This window comes from Macaca nemestrina, chromosome 2 (assembly GCF_043159975.1).
Source record: "Macaca nemestrina isolate mMacNem1 chromosome 2, mMacNem.hap1, whole genome shotgun sequence".
Taxonomy (NCBI): domain Eukaryota; kingdom Metazoa; phylum Chordata; class Mammalia; order Primates; family Cercopithecidae; genus Macaca; species Macaca nemestrina.
In genome coordinates this window covers 53,585,325-53,612,744 of record NC_092126.1, presented here as the reverse complement: position 1 = coordinate 53,612,744, position 27,420 = coordinate 53,585,325, and the positions used below count along the sequence as shown (strand labels likewise).

General features: G+C 39.7%; 1 protein-coding gene across 1 annotated transcript in view; it reads left to right on the top strand.

Annotated features, from left to right (window-relative positions):
- LOC105463693 (clarin 1) overlaps window positions 1-27,420 on the top strand; it is a 43,590-nt gene that overhangs the window by 3,354 nt on the left and 12,816 nt on the right. Inside the window, exon 2 of the mRNA XM_011710907.2 lies at window positions 26,774-26,953. Within this exon, the coding sequence (XP_011709209.1) occupies window positions 26,774-26,953 (180 nt within the window). The remainder of the gene's footprint in view (window positions 1-26,773; window positions 26,954-27,420) is intronic.

Below are 27,420 nucleotides of genomic sequence, written 5' to 3'. Positions count from 1 at the left end.
TTTACATTTATATTACATCTACTTCAGTCTAGCCACATTTCACATGCTCATTTTTTTGTGTGTGGTTTTAAGGAGAAGAGAGTTTAATAGGCAAGAAAGAAAAGAGAAGGCAGAAGGAAGAGGTTCCCTCATACAGAGACAGAGGTTGGGGGGGGCTCCAAAGCCAAAAGACGAGGTCCCTAAGTGCGGTGGACACCAGCCAGGTATATATGCAGAGTCTGGAGGAGGTGCTGTCTCATTTGCATAAGGTCACATGCTCATTTTTATGGCTACTGTATTGGTCAGTACAGATTTAGATGGGGATTTGCTCTGAACAAGTTGGTCATTGATGGTGTTCATATTCTGATTGAATTTTTCCTGGGTTCTGCTGTATAAGTCCATGTGTGTTATTTTCATGTGCAATGCTTGCATCACTTTTAAAACCCAGATATATGGCACAACGTGAGAATGAAAAATGGACCAGAAAAATAGTTTGGCAATGTAGTCATGTTTGTTCCTATAAATGTTCCCTGTTGACCACTCTATCTCTTTTAATTATAACAAGAATCTGCCCTGCCAGCATGCACAGTTATGCTGGGAAAACTTCTGCCTCATTTACTCTGGCTGATTCTCATCCACTTATGGGTCAGTGGTTCATTTTCTAGAGGTCACCAGCATTCATACCTAGCACACAATTTCATTTATTATAATGAAGGAATGTTTTCCTTTCAAAGAGGCACAACTGGTGGGCTTAATTTTTCTTGATATGTCACCTGTAAAATTTTAATGATGATGTTTAAACTCTAAATGTAGCCATCAAGACAAAAACTGCCAATTTTGAGCTCAGTGTGTGTGGGTGGGTTTCTGTTTTGGTAATTTGAAACATCGCAGAATATCATCAAAATACGATACCCAAGAATCATATGGTATCAATCGTTCCTAGATATACTGATCTATTCATTGCCAAGACAGTTCATGAGCTGGTAAAAACATATGGAATTATTTTCTTAAAATGTGAAAAATAAAATTTAACCAATCATGTATCACAGCTTGCAACTTTAGTCGTACTTTGAAAAGCATTTTAATTTGGACCTCATGATAGAAAATTTATAAAAAGCTGAACAGAAATTAGTTCACTTCATATTTTAGAAAAGCAGCGTTTCTTTACTAAATGAGGCATTTGACCCAGATTGGAGAGAAAATGTTGAAACTACTTCTATGAGCAAGCAGGTGGCTTCTCAAACACATGTTGGGATGAAATGGCTGGGGCTCAGGGGCTCAGTGCCTGTCACTGAGAGTTGGTACTCTCTATCTCCATGGTCTCCTCCAAGTGTGACTCTTGTCTCTTGCTGACCTGACCTGCCCCAGGTGTCTTACTGGTCATGACTCTGCACACCTTGCATCTCTCCTATCACCCTGCCTATGGCAAAGCTACAAAGGTCTTTGATGTGGCTCTGTCTGATATCCTGTGTTTCCTCCTATGGTCTGTGTGGAAGCAGGTATGGGGGTGTGTAGAGGGGAAGCCTATGAAGTTCATCTGCAAAGACTACTTGGTTAGGGGAAGAGGGAAAGAAGCCATATGCACCATTTCACCAGCAAGCATGGGCTCTTCTGCTTTTTAGCTTAGGGGTCCTGTTGTCTAGTCTCACTCACCTATTAAAACAGTCCAGCAAATAGAGGTTTTGTTTACCTCCTATTACAAAAAAAAGCAATTAATGGAATAGAAGATAATAATGTATGAGAAGCACTATTATGAAAGAAAAACCTTCAGCTTCTCTCAGCCAAATAATTGTTTCCTCCTCTGTCCTTCCCAGACCTTGATGTTTGCTCTATTATTTCAAAACAACTATATTATAAATATTTGAGAATGTGTATTTCTCTGCAAGGAGATCTTAATCCCCAAGAAGGCAGGAGCTGTGTATTATTCATCCCAGGGCTCCTTCACACCAGGGCCTCAGACAGTGCATGGCCCAAACAGGTACTTAATAAATATTTGGTAAACTGATACTATTGAAATTAAGAAACCTGGATTTGAGGTGGGTCTCTGCCACTCACAAGAGATTACACTTAGAAAATTCCATCACTTCATTGATTTTCAGTTCTTGCATCTGTATATGGGAGACGATACTGGTGATTTCTGGTGATTTCTGACATCTCTTACGATTTAAATGCTCTGTGATCTATATAACGAGGGACTGGCTGTTCTAGACAAGTTCCTTCCAGCTTTACAGTTGCATAACCCTTCTAATCTTAGTCACATGATGACTCCACTGACAGATTTTTGGCCACCATCATTAGACATGCTGAGTTACATGTGCCTTTGCTCTGATCCTCAAAACTCATGATTTTTAAAGTATTCTGAAATGTCTACCATTTATCAGGATCCAGATGGATTTTATGACTAAAGTGGATGTTTCTTTTCTCTCCCATTACAATCTTTTACTTTTTGTGTGGGAAATTGCATGTTAAAGAAAGGGAAATTGAAGAATGGGATGCTTTGGAATTCTGGTAAGATGGATCACTGGGTTCCAGAAAGTGGGGGCAGCCACAAATACTGAAACAAATGAGATGGTATTATTGAGAAAGCACAAATAGAAGAAGGTCAAAAGCAAGAAGAAGCTGACATCCTACTTCCTCCCATTTTTGCTTTCTCTGTTTTTCCAAGAAACTCCTCTTCCAGCCTCGCTGAAAAACTCCACTTTCCTAAATCTAATTTCTTAAACTGATGATTGCAAGAAGTTAGGAATGACCAGTATGTTTAAGACTCCAAGAGTATTTGTTTTGTTTCGTTTTGAGACTGGGTCTCACTCTGTCATCCAGCATGGAGTGCAGTGGTGCGATCACAGCTCACTGCAGCCTTGACCTCCCCTTCCTGAGGGATCCTCCCACCTCAGCCTCCTGAGTAGATGATACCACAGGCATGTGCCACCACACCTGGCTAACTTAAAAGAATTTTTCTTTTTTGGTAGAAATGGGGTTGCCCAGGCAGATCTCAAACTGTTGGGCTCAAGCAATCCCCCTGCATTGGCCTCCCAAAGTGCTAGGATTATGGGCATAAGCCACTATGCCTGGCCTCTCCAAGGGCTTTCTTTACCCAGAGAGGAACTTGGCAGAAATTATCCTGCAATTGGTGAGGAATATGGAGAAAATGACTTTGAGGAAAGGAACTTCTGGTTCTGCCTACCTAATCCAGAAAAAGAAGTTTTACTTCTCCCTTCCCCTAGTAACTATCTTCCCATATTCATATAAAAAAGTACAGAATCAACTTTGTTCAAGAATTATAATTTTGCATGTATGCACATGTGCACATGCACACCCATATACCTTCCCTCCCTTTGAATCATCCCACACCCTAATAGTAGTAAAATCACTGACTTGAGCATACCTGGGAGAGGAAGAGGAGTCTGACAGGGGCAAGTCCTAAGTGGCACTTCTGAAACTTAACCCTGGTGTACGCACTTTACCTACTGCAGGATGACTCCACAACTGTTCTCACAATTTGCTGCTCTGCTTTCTTTTCTAATTTCTGAAGGTGACTTATCTTCCCCAGGGACTCTCAGACTTCTCAGAAGAAAAAATATTGGGTGGGTCTCTGCTAGTCACAAAAGATTAGACTTTGAGAATGATAAAAGTATATCAGAATATACTCATTAATATTGAATTACTTTAATTAATATTATGATATTGATAAAAGCAATGTTCAGTAATGAATACTATTTGTGCCTCATAGGGGCCAGGCATTTTGTATGTTTTATCTACAACCCTTACATGGGAGATGTTATGATGCTATTTCTCTTGAAGAAATATGGAAACTGGAAACAGAGAGGTCACAACAATTTTCCAGAGTCACATAGCTAGTAGGCAGCAGAGTTGGGATTCAAATTCAGATGCATATGATAGATTGTGCTCTTCCTCTGCTACATTTTGCCCCCTTAGAATATGAAAAAAGGATACAAAGTGATGAAGAAAATACGTAAGATTATTCTTCAGTTTCACCATCTATTTTTTTAAAGTTTTTAAAATTATACTTTAAATTCTGAAATACATGTACAGAACGTGCAGGTTTGTTACATAGGTATACACGTGCCATGGTGGTTTGCTGCACCCATCAACCTGTCATCTACATTAGGTATTTTTCCTAATGCTATCCCTCCCCTAGCCCTCCAACCCCTGACAAGCTCCGGTGTGTGATGTTCCCCTCCCTGTGTCCTTGTGTTCTCATTGTTCAACTCCCACTTATGAGTGAGGACATGTGGTGTCTGGTTTTCTGTTCCTGTTAGTTTGCTGAGAATGATGGTTTCCAACTTTATTCACGTCGATGCAAAGGACAAGAGCTCATTCTTTTTATGGTTGCATACCATTCCATGGTGTACACGTCCCATTGATGGGCATTTGGATTGGTTCCAAGTCTTTGCTTTTGTGAACAGTGCTGCAATAGGCATATGTGTGCATGTGTCTTTATAGTAGAATGATTTATAATCCTTTGGGTACATACCCAGTAATGGGATTGCTCGGTCAAATGGTATTTCTGGTTCTAGGTCCTTGAGGAATCGCCACACTGTCTTGCACAATAGCTGAACTAATTTACACTCCCACCAACAGCGTAAAAGTGTTCCTATTTCTCCACATCCTCTCCAGCATCTGTTGTTTCCTAGACTTTTTAATGATCGTCATTCTAACTGGCGTGAGATGGTATCTCATTGTGGTTTTGGTTTGCATTTCTCTAATGACCAGTGATGATGAGCTTTTTTTCATATGTTTGTTGGCCACATAAATGTCTTCTTTTGAGAAGTGTCTGTTCATATCCTTCTCCCACTTTTTGATGGTTTTGGTTTTTGTTTTTTTTTTCGTATAAGTTTGTTTAAGTTTCTTATAGATTCTGGATATTAGCCCTTTGTCAGCTGGGTAGATTGCAAAAATTTTCTTCCATTCTGCAGGTTGCCTGTTCACTCTGATAATAGTTTCTTTTGCTGTGCAGAAGTTTTTTAGTTTAATTAGATCATATTTATCAATGTTGGCTTTTGTTGCCATTGCTTTTTGTGTTTTAGTCATGAAGTCTTTGCCCATGCCTATGTCCTGAATGGTATTGCCTAGGTTTTCTTCTACGGTTTTTATGGTTTTAGGTCTTATGTTTAAATCTTTAATCCATCTTGAGTTAACTTTGTATAAGGTGTAAGGAAGGGGTCCAGTTTAGTTTTCCACATATGGCTAGCCAGTTTTCCCAATACCATTTATTAAATAGGGAATCCTTTCCCCATTGCTTGTTTTTGTCAGGTTTGTCAAAGATCAGATGGTTGCAGATATGTGGCATTATTTCTGAGGCCTCCGTTCTGTTTCATTGGTCTCTATATCTGTTTTGGTACCAGTACCATGCTGATTTGGTTACTGTAGACTTGTAGTATAGTTTAAAGTCAGGGAGCATAATGCCTCCAGTTTTGTTCTTTTTGCTTAGGATTGTCTTGGCTATGTGGGCTCTTTTTTGGTTTCATACGCAATTTAAAGTAGTTTTTTCTAATTCTGTGAAGAAAGTCAATGGTAGCTTGATGGGAAAGCACTGAATCTATAAATTACTTTAGGGAGTATGGCCATTTTCATGATATTAATTCTTCCTATCCATGAGCATGGAATGTTTTTCCATTTGTTTGTATCCTCTCTTATTTCCTTGAGCAGTGGTTTGTAGTTCTCCTTGAAGAGGTCCTTCACATCCCTTGTAAGTTGGATTCCTAGGTATTTTATTCTCTTTGTAGCAATTGTGAATGGAAGTTCACTCATGATTTGGTTCTCTGTTTGTCTGTTATTGGTGTATAGGAATGCTCGTGATTTTTGCACATTGATTTTGTATCCTGAGACTTTGCTGAAGTTGCTTATCAGCTTAAGGAGATTTTGGGCTGAGATGATGGGGTTTTCTAAGTATACAATCATGTCATCTGCAAACAGAGACCATTTGACTTCCTGTCTTCCTATCTGAATACCTTTATTTCTTCCTCTTGCCTGATTGCCCTGGCCAGAACTTCCAATACTGTGTTGAATAGGAATGTTCACCATCTATTTTAAAAATAGTATTGAAGTCTCACAAAAGCTGGTTCTCATGTAACTATCTGAGAGTATTTGGCCTTATGACTTGAATTCATTCATTGCCTTTTTATTTCACATTTTAGTGATTCTGATGTCTAAATCTTAATCTTTGATCCTCGCAAGGTAAAATAGCCAAGTCAGGCCTGTTTAATAATATTGGTTGAGGAAGTCACATACTTATGATCAATCTTTGGGTTATGTAATTATATTACCTTAATGTTGGCAGTTTAGGTGTAAGGCAGAGATATCTGATCACATGTGTGGTTAGCTAATTTAAGATCACTGCCCACTAAAATCTTCATGGTATGATCTTCAAAGTTAGCTACTCTGACCACAGCAACGATTTCACCACAGAAATTTCCAAAATGGCAGACTCTTTCCTGAGGTGGAGTGAACAGTTTTAAAACAGAGTCAAGGACTAAAAGAAAAGCAGGCACAAAGCATTTGATTCATTTCAAAAACTAGTATTGTATTAAGAGCCAAGGGAACAGAATTGTAGCATCAATTAAAATCTTGTTTGAAAAAAATAAAATAAAAACAAAAGTTCATTTTTATCTCTGAAATATATTAAGGTTTTCATAAAGTTACAGGTGTATTTTTAAAAAAACAAAACTGATATACATTAAACTGACAAATTTGCCTCTCATCTCATCATGCAGCTAAACACAACTGTCTATGGTGATATACACTCTTATTAGAGGTATGATAGAACTGACTAATAGCAAACTTTGTACCTGGTAGACTAATTTATGCAGGGTTCATATTTCGCTCCCTCTCAGCATGTTATAACTGTGGCAAAGCCATTCTCAGAAGTTATTACCCCAACATAATCATACCCCTGTGGATTCGGAGCAGTTAAATGGGTTCTGTTATCAGAGATACATATGTGCCACAGCAGATGTCGTCCCTAAGCCACCATGGGTGATTAAGACTCACTGATGGGACTGCCTCTGAATAGGCTTGAGTGAGGTGGATACACTTCAGCTGAGAGAAATTCAGGTAAGGGGCTGAGAAAATCAGATTTTGAATGGTTTTATCATACCATCAGGTCTCCTTCTTTTAAGTTCTGGGGTCATGGATTTCATTCAACCTGACCACATAGCCTTTGGAAGCTTGGCTCAATACCTAAGTGTGAGATTATGGGTGATATTAAAGGAGATGAATGCATTGAGCTGATGTCAGAGAATGTCTTTTACTGGATTTTCATAATGACTGGCTGCAGATGGGCTGAGGGGAAAGTCAGATCAAGAGCATTTCTGTAAGAAGAAAGAAATCTTCCCTCTTATTCTCTTTCAAGAAAATGAATAGCTGAGCACCAAGAGGCCAAATACTTTTATAAAAAACACATCCTTTTATGTAGAGAAGGACAAGTTGAGACGAAAAACAGGACCTCTGAAACTGCCTTTAGAGCTTTAATCTAGGAAGAAATTGCTGCACCATTGCTGACATCATTATCAGAGGCTGCCTTAGTTCTGAGAGCTTCACAGATGGCCTTTTCTGCATTTTACATCTGGCCAGATGAAGGCAAAAAGGTTGATGAAACCAAAACTATTAGATCAGTGGTCCATAACTCTGGCTGCACTTTAGAATCATCTGGGGAGTCCTTAAAACTACTGATCCTGAGGCTCCATCCTGGACCAATTGAATCAGGATCGCTGGGGGTGGGACCTGAGCATTGGAATGCTTTAAAAGTTCCTCAGGGGACTCTAATGTGCAGCCAAGGCTGAGAACGACTGAGGTGGATGGTGGCCAACACAGGTGAGGTCAAGAGTTAGAAGCCCTTACTGTTAGGGAAGGGGGAAGCCACAAGGAGGAGGGGAGGGGGAAGGAGCAGTATTTAGCATTTCTTCCACACAGTTGGGGGGTTTTCTGATCAAAATTAAGCCGGGATCTTTCGCTTCCATTTTCATGAAGGTCTTTTGCTTTGTCCATAGCCACCTGGCCTCAGGGCAATGAGCAATCTGATTGATGAATCTGCAGTAAGAAACTGAGCATACTTGGCTGTCAGCTCCAGCGGCTTCCCCTGTTTCCAAATCTGCCCACCAGTTACAGGAGCCTGCTCACCAACTGGTTGGGTTAAAGGAGTCAGCTCTGTCCTTGACAGGGAGGCCTTCAGCTATCTGGCCCTGTCTGTGACTGCATGGGTGAAGCTGCCTAATTTGGGGAACTTGATGGAAGATCTAAGCTATGTTCTCTAACAGTTTTATCAGAAATAAAGTTAACTTTTGACCTCCATCTGTCTGTCTCCTGTGGAAGGGCTCTGCTCCTTCCAAAGAAACTCTCAGGGGTTCTCCTTAGAGGTGTGTTATCAGTCCAAAGATCATTTTAGACCAGCCATTACAGAGGATGTCCAAGAAATTGCACAAGGGAAATAGAAGCAAGAATGAGAGCAATATATCAGACAGTGAGGAAAGTATGTGACTGGTTTCAAATAAGTAATTAACCATAAATCCAAAGTTCCAGCATTATTTATAGCAATAGTTGCCTACCTGGTCAGGAAAAAAAGTAAAAGACTGAGCTGCAAGATAGAAAGTTTGCCTGAATTGCATGTACTCCAAGGACTCCTGTGGAGTATTCCTCTGTCCCAATGCGGAGACCTGTACTCTGACCACCTGTGGGCCAAATCCCTCTTACCCACCCTCAATGATTCCTCCTGGGACCCTCACCACATCTAGTTCTTACATTCCTCACTCTTTTCAGGGGAAATACAACCCTTCTGCTCTTCTCACGATGTTAAAAATATTTAGACAATTACTTAAAATTAACAGCAATCTTCCACATAAATGATCTCGCTTGTGTTTCTTGTAAGCTCCGTGATTTATTTCTATTATTATCTATGCTGATAGTTAAGGAAACTGAGATATAGAGACTAACATGCATGCTAAATGGCAAAACCAGATGAATTTCAAACTTCCCTGACTCCAAAAGCCACGTTCTGCCCAACCCGCCATGCTGCTGCGCAGTTAATGCCTGGCTCTCCACTGACCCCTCTACCCATTGTGCTTTTGGTGGTACATTGTATTCCAACTGCCTGAGACTCCTGGTTAATGCCATTACATATAGACTTAGGTTGAATTTACTAGGATTTTTAAGATTTGTAGGATAACAGATATGACTGGAATCAGTAATAGATAAAGGGATAACAAAGTTTCAGAATAAAATATAACAGAAAACCCCAGCAGATAGAAGTAAAATGAATGTTAAGGCAACTGAAATGAAAGCCATACATTTAGAGATATCAAATAAAACTCAGATTAATGGCAGATAATAAAGGAACACACTTAGCAGTCAGTAAAAACACTTTTTATCTTATTCTTATTAACCTCAAGTAAACTTTTTTTTTTTTTTTGAGACAAAGTCTCACTCTGTCATCCAGGCTGGAGTGCAGTGATGCAATCTCGGCTCACTGCAACTTCCACCTCCTGAGCTCAAGAGATTCTTCTGCTCCAGCCTCCCGAGTAGCTGAGACTATAGGATCCCATTACCACACCCGGCTAATTTTTGTATTTTTAGTAGAAACAGGGTTTCACCATGTTGGCCAGGCTGCTCTTGAACTCCTGACCTCAGGTGACCCACCTGCCTCAGCCTCCCAAAGTGCTGGGATTACAGGTGTGGGCCACCACGCCCGGCTGTAACCTATTGAAAATAGCATTACTTGACATGTGAGACAAATTATTTGTAAGTTAACGAGTTTATGTGCCTTCAATGCTCTCACCCCTCCCTCCCCTAAAAAGATTATTGAGTGCCCATGATGTGCCTAAGCCTTCTGGTAGACTCTGAGAATGTGAAAGGAATTAGACGATACTTGTTCAACAACCCAGAATCTAAGCAGAAGTGTTCAGAAATGATCAGCCACTTGGGAGAGCTATACTAGCATATCATTCAGGATAGGCTGGGTTATGTTTTAATAACAAGTAAGTTTGAACTTCATAGGTTTGAAACAACAAAGATGAGTTTCTTGCTCACGGTTCATATTTTTTGGAGAATGGCTGGAGCTGCATTCCAAGATACAGCCACCATCTGGAATGTTGACAGTTACTGTAACAGAGAAAGAGTTGTGGAGGCTCTCACACTGGCAATTAAATTCTCTGACCTGGAACTGACACATGCCACCTCCACTTACATTTTATTGGCCAAGGCTTGTTACACAGCCACATCTAACTGCAGAGAGGTCAAGATGAGCAAATCCTACCATGAGCTATAGATGGTGAAGCAGCACTCATTATTATCACAATTATTGTATTTGTTATAAAAACTCCAAGAAGAATAGGTACTGTCTGTGAGGAATAGCCATAAGAAAACCAGAGGAAAGTTCTTAAAGATGAGATAGATTTCACTAGATGGCATTGAAGAAACATTCTAAGTAAATGAACAGCATAAGCAAATTCATGAAGAACTTATTGTGGCCCTAGTACTGACGATGCGTGAGACCATGGAGGAGGGAAAAGGTAAGACTGGAGAGGAAGGCAGGAACCAGAACAGGACAGACTGTGTTTGCTTTCAGGCAGTGAAGTTTATCTTGTAGGCAACAGGAAGCCTTTTAAGGAAGGCAAGCAGCTATGTGATGGGACAGAAGATGGACTGGAAGAAAACCAAAAGAGAAGTGGGGGCCAGTCATAAGGCTCCTCCAATATTTGGGGATCCAAACCAAAGCATTGGCAAAGAAATAGAAAGGAAGGGAAATATTTCCAAAATATTCAAAACAGAAACCAACAGAACTTGATGACAGAAGATGAACCCAGGTTTCTGCTGGATAGACCATTGTTACATTCTCTGAGAGAAGGAATACAGAAGGAAAAAGTTGAGAGGGAATATGAAATTATTTTTAGTCATGTTTAATTTGATCACTTGCAGAACATCAACCAGAGATGTCCATCAGTTACACCAATTTGCAGGTTTTGAGAGAGGCCTGGGGTAGAGGCAGAGAAGCGGGAATCAGCAGATTAGAGGCAGTAGTTGGAACCATAACTGAATATGAGATTTCCTAGGGAAGGGAGTTGAACAGGAAGGTAGACAAAGGCCAGGTGCAGTGGCTCACGCCTGTAATCCCAGCACTTTAGGAGGCTGAGGTGGGTGGATCACAAGGTCAGGAGTTCAAGACCAGACTGTCCAACATGGTGAAACCCCGTCCCTACTAAAAAACACAAAAATTAGCTGGATGTGGTGGTGCACACTTGTAATCCCAGCCTCAGGAGGCTGAGGCAGGAGAATTGCTTGAACCCGGGAGGCAGAGGTTGCAGTGAGCTGAGATCACGCCATTGCACTCCAGCCTGGGCAACACAGCGAGACTCTGTCCCTCCCCCTGCCAAAAAAAGAAGGTAGACAAAGATGTGTCCTAGAAAACACTATTATAAATGGGTAGAGAGGGGAGACTTGCCAAGGAGATTGAGGGGAGAGTTAGTGAGGTGAAACCTTGGAAGGACAGACCTTCACCAAGGAAGTAACAGTCAACAGGCCTAGATGCCACAGAGATGTCAAATGAGAGACACTGGAAATGGTTCTTTGAATGTTACAGCCAGAATATCACAGGGGACCTTTTCCAAAGCAGTCTTGATGAAGTGGTGGGGAAGGGAGGTCCTTGAAGGAGCTAAGGAGGGACTGGGAGATCATGACTCAGAGATAAGGGTTGCAGGTATAAAAGGGAAAGACTGAGGTCAGGAAATAGAGGAACCCTAAGGCCAGGCTGTGGGTGGGGTGTGTGTGTGTGTGTGTGTGTTTGTGTGTGTATACAACGGGAAGACCTTGAGTATAATTCTGTACTAAGAAGATAGAGCAGTAGGGAGGAAAAGACTGAAGACAGATGGGAGGGTAAATAGTGAATTAGAAAGGTCCCTGCAAAGATGAGAAAGGATGAGTCTGAAAGTACAGGGAGAAGGGCCACCCTTGGCTTGGACAGGAGAAAACATTTATTTCACTAAGAATAAAGGGAAGGTTGGGTATACACCAAGAAGAAGGTGTAGATGGGTGGCAATGGAGTTCTGCCAAGTTGAGGGCATTTCATGATAGCCTCACCTTTCTCTGTGAAATGAGAGAGTTTAGTTTACAAAATATGTTTGAGCACTTCATAAGCCAGGTTCATAGGCTGAAAGAAATGGAGGTGGAGTGTGATAGGTCCTTAAGAACAGGGGAGGTTTGGAATATCTGACAAGGGATAGAGAGGAAAAAACTAGAAAAGGCTTTGCAGAATGGGGGCCCACAGATCAGAGGCTCAGGGGTCCTCATTTGAGCAGGAGAGTAAAGGCAGGAAGGCAAGGGTCACATCCCAAAAAATAGAGCCCCCACCAAATGACTGCAGGAGGGCAGCTTTCCTACGAGAGCGTCCCTATCACTGTTTTCACTCCAAGTCATTAACTTATGACTTACTCAGCTCTGTTTCGTAATAGCAGACTTGAGTAATGAGGGTATGACAGCCTCTCTCTGCATGCCAAGGTATGCAGCGTGGATTTCCTTTTCTGCTTTCTCTCTCCTGTGGCTTAGGTGCCTTCTGTTCTGCTACTAGGATAGAGAATCCAGTGACTCGTTTCTTCTAGCTCTCTGTTCTGACTAGGTATCTAGTCAGAAATTTCTGCTTTCCAGACTTCACGGAGAGGGAATCAAGCTTTGAGTCATGGCTGAAAAAGTAGAGTTTAATATATATATGTGTTACAAAATGCCACTCATGTTCTTGAGGTTACCTTGTATCTATACCACAACTAGCGTTCTTTTAGAAAGCACCATTACCCAAGTAATCCCTTTCCTGGGAATTCACCCAAAAAGGTTATTCCCATATATCCCCCATCTCCAAAATAAAAAAGAAAAAGGTATGTGCTTAGAGATGTTCCTGGAAGCATGAGCTGTAATGCGGAACCAATAGAAGACGACCTAACAGATTGCAGGGCATCCGTTTGGTTAAAAACGTATGCGTTATCTAAATGATAGTTATGAAGACAATATGTATAACACAGAAAGTGCTTATATTCTGAGTTGAAAGAACAGAAGGTGATTTCAAAACTGCATTGAGATAATAGTAATATAGGAAATAGTAAGATGAACAAAGATTTCAAAGGAACAAAAATAAAGAAAAATTTTGCTTTTTATATTGGTTAGGAGTATGGGTGAAATTCCAATTTTAATTTTAATTTTATCGTTATAATGTTGTTCATAAAAAAAGGTCCTCTATAGACAGTGAGGCTTTGGGACAAACTAACAGAAACAGGGTAGGAAGAAAATTCATCTTCCTTCAATCCCCTTTCTCTGCTTTAAAAAAAAAAAGAGCTTTGTCATGTTCAGGTGTGCAATAAATTCTTTTTCCAAATCTGGAACTTTAAACCTACTATTAAATGGGAGTCAGTGTCCATGTAACATGTTGACAATCCCCCAAGTATGTTGGATTAATTTCTTTTAATAAGCGAATTTGAAATTCTATTTCAATTGCCAACCTGCATCTTTCAACTTCTAAAAACAAAGTAAAACAAAACAAAAACACACCGGGTCCTATCACCCTCTCTTGCTACTACTATTTTATCTCCATTGCCCCGAATTCCTCCCAAACCTCTTTCCACCCAGCTTTGATTTGTTTTCAGTCGGGTTTATTGAGGCATAATTTACATACAGTAAAATTCATCCTTCTTAGGATGCATTTTGACTAATGTATGCATTAGACTAATGCATTTTGACTAATGTATATTGGCTTATAATGACCACCACAACCAAGATATAGAATGCACCCAACCCTCCCGGGTTCCCTCTGTCCCTTTTTTGGTTCATCTCCTCTCCTACCCCCAACCCCTTGGCAACCACTGATCTGTTTTCTGTCCTTATCATTTTGCTTTTTCCAGAATGTCATATATAAGGAATCATGCAGCATGCAGCCTCTCGAGTCTGACTTCTTCCAGTTAGCATAGTTATTTCAGATCTGTCCGAGTTATTGTGAGTAGCAGTATCTTTTCATTGCTGACTAGTATTTCATCACATGGATGGGCCACAGCTTGTTTATCCGTTCACCTGTCAATGGATACTAAGTTGTTTCCAGTGTTTGGCAAATATGAATAAAGTAAATATGTGCATACAGATTTTTGTGTGGACACATGTTTTCAATTCTCTTAGGTAAATACCGAGCAATGGGATTGCTGGGTTATATGTTAAGTCTATGTGCAGTTTTCTACGTTCTGAAACAATTGGATATCTATATGCAAAAATACAAAATTAACCTTGACTCAAACTTGTACTATATACAAAAAATAACCTGAAAGAGATCACAGATGTAAATGTAAACCTAGAACTAAAAACTTCAAGGAGAGAAATATAGCAGAAAATATTTGTGACCTTGCATCGGGCAAAGAATTCTTAGATTTGACATTTGAAACTTGATATGTGAAAAATCTTGATAAATTGGAGTTCATAAAGATAAGAACCACTCTTCAAAAGACACTGATAAGAGAATGAAAATACAAGCCATGGACGGGGAAAATATTTGTGAATTTCTTTTCTGATAAAGGGTTTGTATCTAGCAGGCAAAAAGACTTTTCAAAACTCAGTAATAAACAATCCAATAAGAAATACACAAAAGATACGAACACATCATCAAAAATGACCTATGAAAGGCAAACAAGCTCACAAAAAAAACGCTCAACATCATTAGACACTTAGGAAATGCAAATTAAAACAACACTGAGATAAACTACGTATCTATTAAATGGCTACCACTTTAGAAAACCTGCCAAGTGCCAGCCAGAATGTGGAACAAGTAGGACTCTCGTACATTGCTAGTGGGAAGGTGAATGGTACAGCCACTTTGGAAAACACTCGGCAGCTTCTTACAGCTACACATATGGACCTGGGGGTAGAGGAAGGGTTGACTGCAAAGGGGCAAAACGTCCTGGGAGGGGTGGGGAGAGGTTTTAGAATAGTGAAATTGTTCTACATCTTGATTATTGTGGTGGTTACACAACTGTATGCATTTGTCAAAACTCACAGAACTGTACACTAAAAAGGGATTATTTATGCTCTGCTAAATTTACTTTAATCTTAAAAATAGCAAGGAAAAAATAAAATCAATGCCACTGTGTGACTTTGAGCAAATTACTTAACTTCTCTGTGCCTTGGTTTTTTGAAATCTATACTTTAAGGATAAAATAATACCTTCCTCATATTGTTAGAATTAAATGTGCTAATTTATGTTATATATATATATATATATATAAAGTACTTGTTGGAAGGGTGTGATGATTCACGCCTATAACCCTAGCACTGTGGGAGGCCGAGGTGGGTGGACCACTTGAGACCAGGAGTTCAAAACCAGCCTGGTCAACATGGTGAAACCCTGTCTCTACTAAAAATACAAAAATTAGCTGAGCTTGGTGGTGTATGCTTGTAATCCCAGCTACTTGAGAGGCTGAGGTGGGAGGATCACTTGAACTCTGGAGGTGGAGGCTGCAGTGGGCTCCACCCACTGCCTGGGTGACAGAGCGAGACTCCATCTCAAAGAAAAAAAAAAAAGTACTTGAAACATAGCAAACGTTTTATAATTATTGGCTTTTTTTCCTTACTGTTATTACTTGCATATTGTTCTTTGAAGAAGTTTGGTGATAATGGAGAGAAAAGGGCAATTAGGGGTCCGGGATGATTTAAGGATGAGGACACCTAGAAACATTGACTCATAGAGTGAATAAATCAAAGATAAGAGAATGAAAGAGAGGGAGGGTAATTCTGAATGCACAAAGTTATGTTACTAATGTGGCATCAGCTGTGTGTTTTGATAAATAACTCCCTTTCACTTGTCAATAGCTAATCAAATACTTTCTGGAGACCAGAAGTGACTTGCTGGATCAATGACAACTCCTCCACAGATCAAAATGTTCACATCCTTTTTCTGTGTTGTAATCCTAAATCTAAAAGAACAGAAAGACCAAGCAAATCTACCTCCTAGATACACAATATCCAACATCATTAAAGTGACAACTCTCAATATTTATTTGAATGGTCCGCTCTCAGCTTCAACCAAGGAAAAGTCATATTAGTGTTGGTCAGAAAACAGAAGGGTGTTACCAGAGTTCTGGCTGATCATTACAGACTCGGGGATTTTTGATTGAAAGAACAAGAAGAAGAAGAAGAAACCTGATGAAGTGTAAATATAGCATGCAGGGATTAGTGTCCTGCTGGGTCATGTTCTCACGACAGTGAGAATTTCAGAGATTTCACAAAAATTTAACTGCACCACATGACAATTTATTTTAGCTTTTGGCTTTTCTAGGAGGCAAATCAGTGCAACTTCTTTCTGTATTTGTTTCAATTTGGTAACAACCCTCAATTTTAGGACAGGCTTAACCTAACCACCCTATCAGAGATGATGAAGTAGCTATCTTTTTAACAGGTGGGGAGATGAATGGAATCGGGGTTTGTTTGTTTGTTTGTTTGTTTGTTTGTTTAACAACTGCTAGTAAAAACAAAGTCAATAGCTGACTGAGTGTAAGGGAGACTCCAGAAGGCAGGTTATTGTAGTATAGATGTGCCTCGACTTATGATAATGTTACTTCCCGGTAAACCGTCATAAGTTGAAATATCGTTAAGTTGAAAATGCTTTTAATACACCTAATCTACCGAACATCTAGCTTAGCTCAGCCTATGTTAAATGTGCTCAGGACACACATTGCCTACAGCTGAGCCAAATCACCTGGCAACACAGGACACTGTAGAGTACCGGTTGCTGGCCCTCGTGATGCTGTGACTGGCTGGGAGCTGCGCTTGGTGCCACTGCCCGGCATTGAGAGTTTCCTATCGCATATCACTGGCCTGGGAAAAGATCAAAATTCAAAATTCAAAGTGCGGTTTCTACTGAATGCTTATAAATTTCAGACCATCATAAGGTTGAAAAATCAAGCCATCATAGGTTGGGATCCATTCTGTAAGACGAACCACGCTGCCGGAAGTATAACACTGCTATGCTGCCGGAAGATGGGGCATAGTGGACAACTGCAAGTACTGACAACAGGAGGTCAGCATCTGCGACCTTTAACATCCACATTGCCACTACTGCAGTCTTCCAAACAGAGCTGATAATAGAGTTTGGATGTCGTCCCTACCCAAATCTCAAGTCGAATTATAATCCCCACTGTTGGAGGTGGGGCCTGGTGGGAGGTGATTGGATCATGGGGGCAGAGTTCTTATAAATGGTTTAGCACTGTCCCCACTCGGTACTGTATAGTGAATGAGTTCTCACGCGATCTGGTTGTTTAAAAGTGTGTGGCATCTCCCCTCTCACTCTTTCTCCTACTCTGGCCATGTGAAATGTTGGCTCCGGCTTTGCCTTCCACCACCATTGTTAAATTCCCAGAGGCCTCCCTGGAAGCTGACTCTGCCATGTTTCCTGTACAGCCTGGAGAACTGTGAGCCAATTAAACCTCATCTCTTTTAAAATTACCCAGTCTCAGGCCAGGCGTGGTGACTCACATCTGTAATCTCAGCACTTTGGGAGGCTGAAGCAGGCAGATCATTTGAGGTCAGGAGTTTGAGACCAGCCTGGCCAACATGGTGAAACCCCATCTCTACTAAAAATATAAAAATTTGGCAGGCATGGTGGCAGGTGCCTGTAATCCCAGCTACTTGGGAGGCTGAGGCAGGAGAATCACTTGAACCTGGGAGGTGGAGGTTGCAGAGAGTCAAGATGGAGCCACTGTACTCCAGCCTGGGCAATGCAGTGAGACTCTGTCTCAAAAAAACAAAAAACAAAAAACAAAAACAAAACAAAACAAAACAAAAAAACCCAGTCTCAGGTATTTCTTTATAGTAATGAGAGAATGGACTAATAGAGCTGAGGAATTTTATTTTTTAAAAAACTTTTATTTTAGATTTGGGGGTACCTGTGAAAGTTTGTTACATAGATAAACTCGTGTCATGAGGGTTTGTTGTACAGATTCTTTTCTGCTCCTTGCCCTCCTCCCACCCTCCATCCTCAAGAAGACCCCAGTGTCTGTTGTTTCCTTCTTTCTGTTCATAAGTTCTCATCATTTTGCTCCCACTTATAAGTGAGAACATGCAGTATTTGGTTTTCTGTCCCTGTGTTAGTTTGCTAAGGATGATAGCCTCCAACTCCATCTATCTTCCTGCAAAAGACATGATCTTATTCATTTTTATGGTTTCATAGTATTCCATGGTGTATATATGCCACATTTTCTTTATCCAATCTGTCATTGATGGGCATTTAAGTTGATTCTGTGTCTTCAGAATTGTAAATAGTGCTGCAATGAACATTTGCATGCATGTGTTTTTATAGTAGAATGATTTCTATTCTTCTGGGTAGGTACCCAGTAATGGGATTGCTGGGTGAAATGGTCGTTCTGCTGTTAACTCTTTGCAGAATCACCATACTGCTTTCCACAGTGGTTCAACTAATTTACATTCCCACAAACAGTGTATAAGTGTTCCCTTTTCTCTGCAACCTTGCCAGCATCTGTTATTTTTTGACTTTTTAATAAAAGCCATTCTAATTAGTGAGATGGTATTTCATTGTGGTTTTGATTTGCATTTCTCTAATGATCAGTGATGTTGAGCTTTTTTTCATATGTTTGTTGGCCACATGTACATCTTTGTTTGAAAAGTGTCTGCTCATGCCCTTTGCCCACTTTTCAGTGGGGTTTTTTGTTTTTCTCTTGTAAATTTGTTTAAGTTCATCATAGATGCTGGGCATTAGGCCTTTGTCAGATGCATAGCTTGCCAATATTTTCTCCCATTCTGTAGGTTATCTGCTTACTCTTTTGATAGTTTATTTTACCATGCAGAAGCTCCTAAGTTTAATCAGATTCCATTTGTCAATTTTTGCTTTTGTTGCAATTGCTTTTGATGTCTTTGTCATGAAATCTTTGTCAGGTCCTATGTCCAGAATGGTATTGCCTAGGTTGTCTTCTAGGGTTTTTATAGTTTTGGGTTTTACATTTAAATTTTTAATCCATCTTGAGTTGATTTTTATATATGGTGTAAGGAAGGGGTCCAGTTTCAATCTTCTGCATATGGCTAGCCAGTTATCCCAGCATCATTTATTGAGTAGGGAATATTTTCTCCATTGCTTGTTTTTGTCAGGTTTTTTGAAGATCAGATGGTTGTTGGTGCGTGGCCTTATTTTGTGGCTCTCTATCCTGTTCATTTGGTCTATGTGCCTGTTTTTGTACTGGTATCAATCTGTTTTGGTTACTGTAGCCCTATAGCATATTTCAAACTTGGGTAACATGATGCCTCCAGCTTTGTTCTTTTTGCTTAGAATTACCTTGGCAATTTGGGCTCTTTTTTTGTTCCATATGAAGTTTAAAATAGCTTTTTTCTAGTTATGTGAAGAATGTCATTGGTAATTTTTTAGGAATAACATATAATGATATTGATTCTTCCTATCCATGAGCATGGGATGTTTTTCCATTTGTTTGTGTCTTCTCTGATTTCTTCAAGCAGTGTTTTGTAACTATTATTGTAGAGATTGTTCACCTCCTTGCTTAACTGTATTCCTAGGTATTGTATTCTTTCTGTGGTAATTGTGAATGGGATTGCCTTTCTGATTTGGCTCTCAGCGTGGGTGTTGTTGGTGTATAGGAATGCTAGTGATTTTTTGTATCCTGAGACTTTGCTGAAGTTGTTTATCACCTGAAGGAGTTTTTGAGTTGAGACTCCAGGGTTTTTTAGATATAGAATCATGTTCTCTGCAAAAAAATATAGTTTGACTTCCTCTCTTCCTATTTGGATGCCCTTTATTTCTTTCTCTTGCCTGACTTCCCTGACCTGGACTTCCAGTACTATGTTGGATAGGCGTGGTGAGAGAGGGCATTCTTGTCTTGTGCCAGTTTTCAAGGAGAATGCTTCCAGCTTTTGCCCATTCGGTATGATGTTGGTGGTGGTTTGTCATATATGACTCTTATTATTTTGAGGTATGTTCCTTTAATACCTAGCTTATTGACAGTTTTTAACATGAAGCAGTGTTGAATTTTATCAAAAGTCTTTTCTGCCTCTATTGAGATAATCATGTGGCTTTTGTCTTTAGTTCTGTTTATGTGATGAATCACATTCTTTGATTTGCTTATGTTGAACCAACCTTGCATCCCAGGGATGAAGCCTACTTGATTGTGGTGGTTTAGCTTTTTGATGTGCTACTGGATTCCGTTTGCAAGTATTTTGTTGAGGATTTTTGCACTGATATTCATCACGGATATTGGCCCGAAGTTTCTTTTTTTGTTGTGTCTCTGCCAGGTTTTCGGTATCAGAATGATGCCAGCCTCCTAGAATGAGTTGGGGAGGAGTCCCTCCTCCTCATTTTTTTTTTTTTTTTTTTTGGAATAGGCTCTGTAGGAATGGTACCAGCTCTTCTTTATACATCTGGTAGAATTTGGCTGTGAAGTCATCAGGTGCTGGGATTTTTTAGTTGGTAGAGTATTTATTACTGATTCCCTAAATAGACCAATAATAATTTTAGAAGTGGAATCAATTTTTTGGTTCAGTCTTTGGAAGGTGTTTGTATCCAGGAATTTATTTAGCTCTTCTAGGTTTTCTAGTTTGTGTGCATAGAGGTGTTTGTAGTAGTTTCTGACGGTTGTTTTTATTTCCGTGGGGTCAGTCGTAACATTCTCTTCATCATTTCTAATTGTGTTTATCTGAATCCTCTCTCTTTTCTTCTTTATTAGGCTAGCTAGTGGCCTATCTATCTTATTATATTTTTCAAAACACCAGCTCCTGGATTTCTTGATCTTTTGAATGGTTTTTCGTGTCTGAATCCTTCAGTTCAGCTCTGATTTTGGTTATTCCTTGTCTTGTACTAGCTTTGGGGTTGACTTGTTCTTGCTTCTCTAATTCTTTCCATTCTGATGTTAGGTTGCTAATCTGAGATCTTTCTAACTTTTTGATGTGGACATTTGGTGCTTTAAATTTACCTCTTAGCACTGCCTTACCAGAGAGTCTGGTATGTTGTATCTTTGTTCTCATTAGTTCCAAAAAACTTCTTGATTTCTGCCTTAATTTCCTTATGTATCCAAAGTCATTCAAGAACATGTTGTTTAATTTCCATGTAATTGCATGGTTTTGAGCAATTTTCTTAGTCTTGACTTCTATTTTTATTGTACTGTGGTCTGAGGGTGTTCGATATGATTTTGGTTCTTTTGCATTTGCTGAGGATTGTTTTATGTTCAATTATGTGGTTGATTTTAGAGTATGTGCCATGTGGTGATGAGAAGAATGTATATGCTGTTGGTTTTGGGTAGAGAGTTCTGTAGAGGTCTATCAGATCCATTTGGTCCAATGTTGAGTTCAGATCCTGAATATCTTTGCTAATTTTCTGCCTCAATGATCTAATACTGTCAATGAAGTGCTGAAGTCTCCTACTACTATTGTGTGGGAGTCTATATCTCTTTATAGGTCTCTAAGAACTTGCTTTATGAATCTGGGTGCTTCTGTATTGGATGCATATATATTTAGGATAGTTAGATATTGTTGAATTGAACCCTTTACCATTACGTAATGCCCTTCTTTGTCTTTTTTTAATCTTTGTTGGTTTGAAGTCTTTTTTGTCTGGAATTAGAATTGCAACCCCTGCTTTTTTCTGTTTTCTGTTTGCTTGGTAGTTTTTCCTCCGTCCCTTTATTTCAGGCCTATGGGTGTCCTTACATATTTTATCTTTTATCTTTTCATCCAGTCATCCAGCCATCCATTCATCTGTATCATTTTTAACCAATAAGGACTTTTTAAAGTGCAACCACAACACCATTAACATAACCAATAAAATCTATAACAATGATAAAATATCATCTAATACCCAGTCCATGTCCAATTTTCGCTCGCTATCTCAAAATCATCTCCTTAGAATCGGTCTGTTCAAATCACAAACCAGATTCAGAAACAATAGCCATACATTACATTTTATTAATATGTCTCTTAAATTTCTTTTAATCTATAACAGTCAGGAATTTTTATGTCTTCATTTATCCTTCCAATTATTAAAAAAAAAGTATTTATGTATTCATTGAATAGACAATGCTTGCAGAAAAGTGAAAAAAAAATTTTAGTACAAAAAGGTACATGATTAACTGTTCCTCAGTCTCCCTTCCCAGAAGCAATGTTACCACTTTTGTAGAAATAGTCTCTGCCTAGACACACATGCCAGTCCCTAAGGCTGCTGTAACAAGGTGGTTAAGAGTGAGAACATGAATTCAAATTCCTATTATGCCAGTAAGTATAAATCTTGGGCATGGTACATGGCCTCTGTGCCTCAGTTTTTAGTAATGGTACCTATCTCATAGGGCTGTTGAGAGAATTAAATCAGATAAGTGCTTAAATAATTATTAATATTTATTATTATTCACATTCCCTTTTGGCTTTTTTCCCAAATAGCAGAATGGTGCACATATGTCTTCATTTATTTGGCTTGTTTTTTCACCTCACATCACATTTCGATGAATAATTCCATACATGTTATTATAGATTTGGTTCATTCTTTGTAATCATTGGCTAATATTCCATTGTATGAATATGCTACTGCTAAACATGTACGTCATTTCCAACCTATTCTTATTATCAAAAAATGCTGCAATGAATATCCTTGTAATACTTTATTGGATTCATGTGCAAAAATATTCATGGGATAAAATCCTGAAAGTTAAATTGCTTCGCTAAAGGATATGTGCATTTTAATGCTTTATAGATATTGCCCAGCTGTCTCAAAGGAGGTTATACCAATTTACACTCCCAAGAAAAATGCACAAGGGTCCCCATTTCCCTGTACCCTAGCTAACACAGGATATTGCTAAATGTTTTCATCTTTGTAAACATGATGTGTTGAAAATGGTATCTCATAATTTTAATGTGCATTTTTCTGATTGTGAGAAGATAAAGGAAATGTAGTGCAACTAAAACTCAGCAGTCAAATGACCTGCCCATGACTCCTGAGTGAGGACACTGGTAAACACCATCAGGATCCAAACACCTCTGTATTTACGAAGAGGATGCTCCCTACTGGATAGCACTAAGCTTATTACATGTATGTACATGTGTAGTTAGTTAGTTACACCCAGCAGTGGTGAAGGGCTTGTTCTGAACCAATCAAACTTTCTCTCCTGGCCCCCTTCCAGCATGTGGTCAGGAGTAGAGTGTTGTGGCCATGAAACATGCATTTGTACAGATGACTATTTACTCCTCCTTGAAACATTTTTTTTCCATTTGCTTCCCTGCTGTCTCACTCCTGGGTCTGCTCCTAACTCACAAATTACTCTTTTCCCATTCTTCTTGGTTTGCTTTTCTCCTTTTCTGTGCTTGTAGACATGGGGGAGCTCCAGGGCTTCTCTTTTGAACTGCAGCTTCTCCCTGGGTTCATCTCCTTGGGATGTCTATTCCAATGGGGTTAAATACCAGGGCTAGGACTACGGAGAGGTCATGGAGGCACCTAGCACATAAAGTTCAAGGAAACATTCTTTATCGGTCCCACGTAAGTACAGGACTGGCCCTGGAGAGTGACTACTACCTTACCTTTTCCACCCTAGGCACCTTGTTTGCCTTACCCTAGTCCCAGTCCTCTTAAACACCCCAGTCTTCTGCCTGGACCTCCAGAAACATAAATCCTATTTGACATTTCTACTTGGAGGTTTTAAGGAAACTCAAATGTAAAACATCTAAGACAGAACTCTTGCATCACTTCCCATCCTGGTGCCCAAGCCTGTCTCTTCTACTAGTCTATCTCAGCTAACAGCATCACCATTTATTCAGTTGCTCAGGACAAAAATTTTGGAGTAATCCTTGACTCTTCTTTTTTTTGAGACTGATTCTCACTCTGTAACCCAGGCTGGAGTGCAGTGGTGGGACCTTGGCTCACTGCAACCTCTGCCTCCCAGGTTCAAGCGATTCTCCTGCCTTAGCCTTCTGACTTTGTGATCCGCTCGCCCTCGGCCTCCCAAAGTACTGGAATTATAGGCGTGAGCCACCGTGCCCGGCCTGGTTTCCTCTTTTTTTTTCTTTTTTTTAAAGTCCTATCTTCCATCTCTAAAATGTATCCCAAATCTGACAGCCTCTCCCACTGTAGGCGAACCCCCATCTCTCACCTCTGTAAATAACCTCCCTTAGATCTCTGGACATTTGTCCTTCCCCACCCCCTTGTGATCACTAGTCAGCATTCAGAAAGATTTTTTAATATCATGAAGGAGACCATGTCCCTCTCCTACTTAAAATTCTCTAGTGGCTTCCTAATAAATTTAGAATAAAAAGCTGACTCCTTGCCATGGTCAATAGGCCAGGATCCAGTGGGTATAACAATCTGATCCCAGCACAACAATCCACTTCCACCTCCTCACCATTCACCAGGCTCTACTGCACTGGCTCATTCCTGCCTCAGTTGTGCTTCTTTTCCCTGGAAAGCTCTTCCCCTAGATCTTCAAGGGGTGATTTCCTTCTCAACATTCAGGTGTCAGCTCGTGTCACTTTCCTGACCACCCCCATCCACTCAGAGATCACTCAAAATCCCATTACCCTATTTTATTTCTCTATCATATGTTTCACTATCTGAAACTATCTTGTTGTTGATGCAGGCTATTTTCTTGACCCCTTCACGGGACTCACAACAGGGGTGCCCCATTTACTCAGCCTGCCCCACGAGTGAATGAGTGCAGGAACCAGCTGGCTGCTTTAGTGCTGTCAGGAGCAAACTCCATGCAGGCCCTGCAGAAGCATCCAGGTGGGGGTGCCTGTCACCCCAGGGCCCCAGAGGGTGTGTGTGTTACAATGCTCTCTTAGCTCCGCCATCTGCAGACAGCAGTGTATTGTCAGCTCAGTGGGCCTTTTGCTTCATCACGTGGGGTGGCTGCCTTCTGCCAGTGAGGGCAAAGGGCCAGGGTGACAGTCTTTTGGGGTACCCACAATTTGTGCATCCTGAATTCTTGTTTGCTGCCCAAGAGGAATGAGGTCACACAGATGAACTGAAGGATTTTGAATGCAGAGAATTTTACTGAGCAATGAAAGTGGCTCTCAGCAGAGAAGAAGCTGAAAAGGGAATGGGAAGGGCAGGTCACTCTCCCCTGAAGTCAAGTCACATCTCTCCAATGTCCAGCCACCATCTCTGAAGTCAAGTTGCCTCTCTCTGATGTCCAGTCACTTCTCCTCTCTACTGGCTGAGTCTGGGGTGTTTATAGGCAGAGGATAGGAGGTGGGGCAGGCCATACATAATTTTGGAAAACGCAACACTCTATTAGTAAAAAGACATTATTCAGAAAGAACCAATTGGGAAAGAATGGGCACATAAGGATGGAAGTTTTCACTTTGAGCTGCGGGTTTCAGGCTTTTCAGCTCAAAAGTGAGGTTTTTCCACGGACCTGCCTCTGTCTGCCTAAAATTTCTACACCTCTATCATTGTTACCACTGGATAACAGCTCTCCTATAAAGTTCAGGGACTTAAAACAAAAATTTACTTATTCACCTGGACAGTTCTTGATAGGGCCTCTCCTAACTGTTACAGTTACATAGCAACTGGGTTGGAGTCATCTTTTCTGGGCTTGACATCCAGGACAGCTTCTTCCCTTGTGTGTCTGGTGCCTCAGTGCTCCTCCAGGCAGCCTTTCTCTCCAGAAGAGTAGCCTGGACTTCTTGGCAACTCAAGCTTCCAAAAGAAAAAAAAGCAGAGACTGCCAGTTCTCTTATCAAACTGGCCTGGAACTGGCACAATGTACTTCTGCTGCCATATTCAGGAGGTCAAAGCAATCAAAGACCAATCCAAGTTCAAAGGCATTGGGGAAAAAATTCTACCTCTTAAATGAGAAGCGACACATGTATAAAAGGGGGAAAAGCATTGATTGCGGCCATCTTTGGAGATAAGCTATCGCGTTTATTTGTTTGTTTACTTTCTAATGGTCTGTCTTCTCCCATTAGGTTATAAGCTCTGTGAGACAACAGGAACCTTGTCCATCTTGTTTTATGGCTCTACTTCCAACACCTAGAATAATGCCTGACACACAGTAGGTGCTCAGTAAATAACTTAAGCACTTGATACATGTTTGGAGAACTAAGATAAACTGAATTAAACTTCTCCAGATTGGTCCTGCCAGATTTGCTGAGGCCAAGCATGCTGATGCCTCACCAGAAAAAAGAAACCCTAAAATGTAGGGTTTTGCTTTCTCTGCAAACAAGAAAAACTTGCCCTGAACACAAAATCTAGAAATAGATTTGGCATGTTTTCTACGTGGAAATATTTCCCATAGTACCAGAAATTACTTTCCCACAGCTTTGCGCTACATTAAAATATTGAAGTTGACTGAAAATATCTCCATTCTTTAATCTTGGTGTAGACTAGAAACAATTTTTTTTTAACAAAGTAAATATGAAAACTTCCTGATGTTTGAACACCCCAGATATCTCCAAACTTAAAATATCATTGCAAGTTAAGATAGATTTTTTTTAAATGATGACTGAGAAAGGTCATTAAAAGCTTGATTATTAAAATGTACAGATTGGGTTATAAAGCCAGCACTTATTTGTTTAAATCATTACATACGACCAAGCTCAGAAAATAAATTACCTCAAATCTCCTCTTTGCTAATTTTTACTGGTACACTCTATAAAATGATCCTATCTTTAAACCTTTGTGTAAACCCCTTGTAAGTTAGTAAGTGAGAATGTATTCATCAGAAGGATTGTAGTGATGTTTGAAATTTAAAAAGAGAGATTGAATTTTTAAAATTATACTTGCAGACTACTGCTAATGAAACTTCTTCTAACCCTAGTTTTGTCTTATCTTCAGTTTTTCCAGATTTGCTCAAAGCGATCCCAGTAAGCATCCATGTCAATGTCATTCTCTTCTCTGCCATCCTTATTGTGTTAACCATGGTGGGGACAGCCTTCTTCATGTACAATGCTTTTGGAAAACCCTTTGAAACTCTGCATGGTCCCCTAGGGTTGTACCTTTTGAGCTTCATTTCAGGTAAGTACAAAATTCTACCTCTGAAGACAAATGTGCTTTTCAATATGTCAAAAAGACGATCTACCTAAATATATGATTATATAGATTATATATGTTAGATTATATATAGATTATATATAGATTATATAAACCATAAGATTATATATGTTATAATCTTAACATATATACATGAATGTACACTGTAGTATCATATATAATAACAAAAACTGTGGAAATACCACGCTTGTTCAACAGTAGGGAATTCAATAAATACTTTATGGGAGTCTATATGAATAACTATGATGCTGACATTAAATTATATTTTTGAAGATGTAATCAAGAGGATAAATGCTTATCTCAAAAAGTTACATGGAAAAAGTGGTATGTAAACTTATATAAACATTGTGAACCTAATTTGACCATATATATAAAATATAGAGAATATACATATAAAATACTTATATGTCTATATGGGGACTATATATATA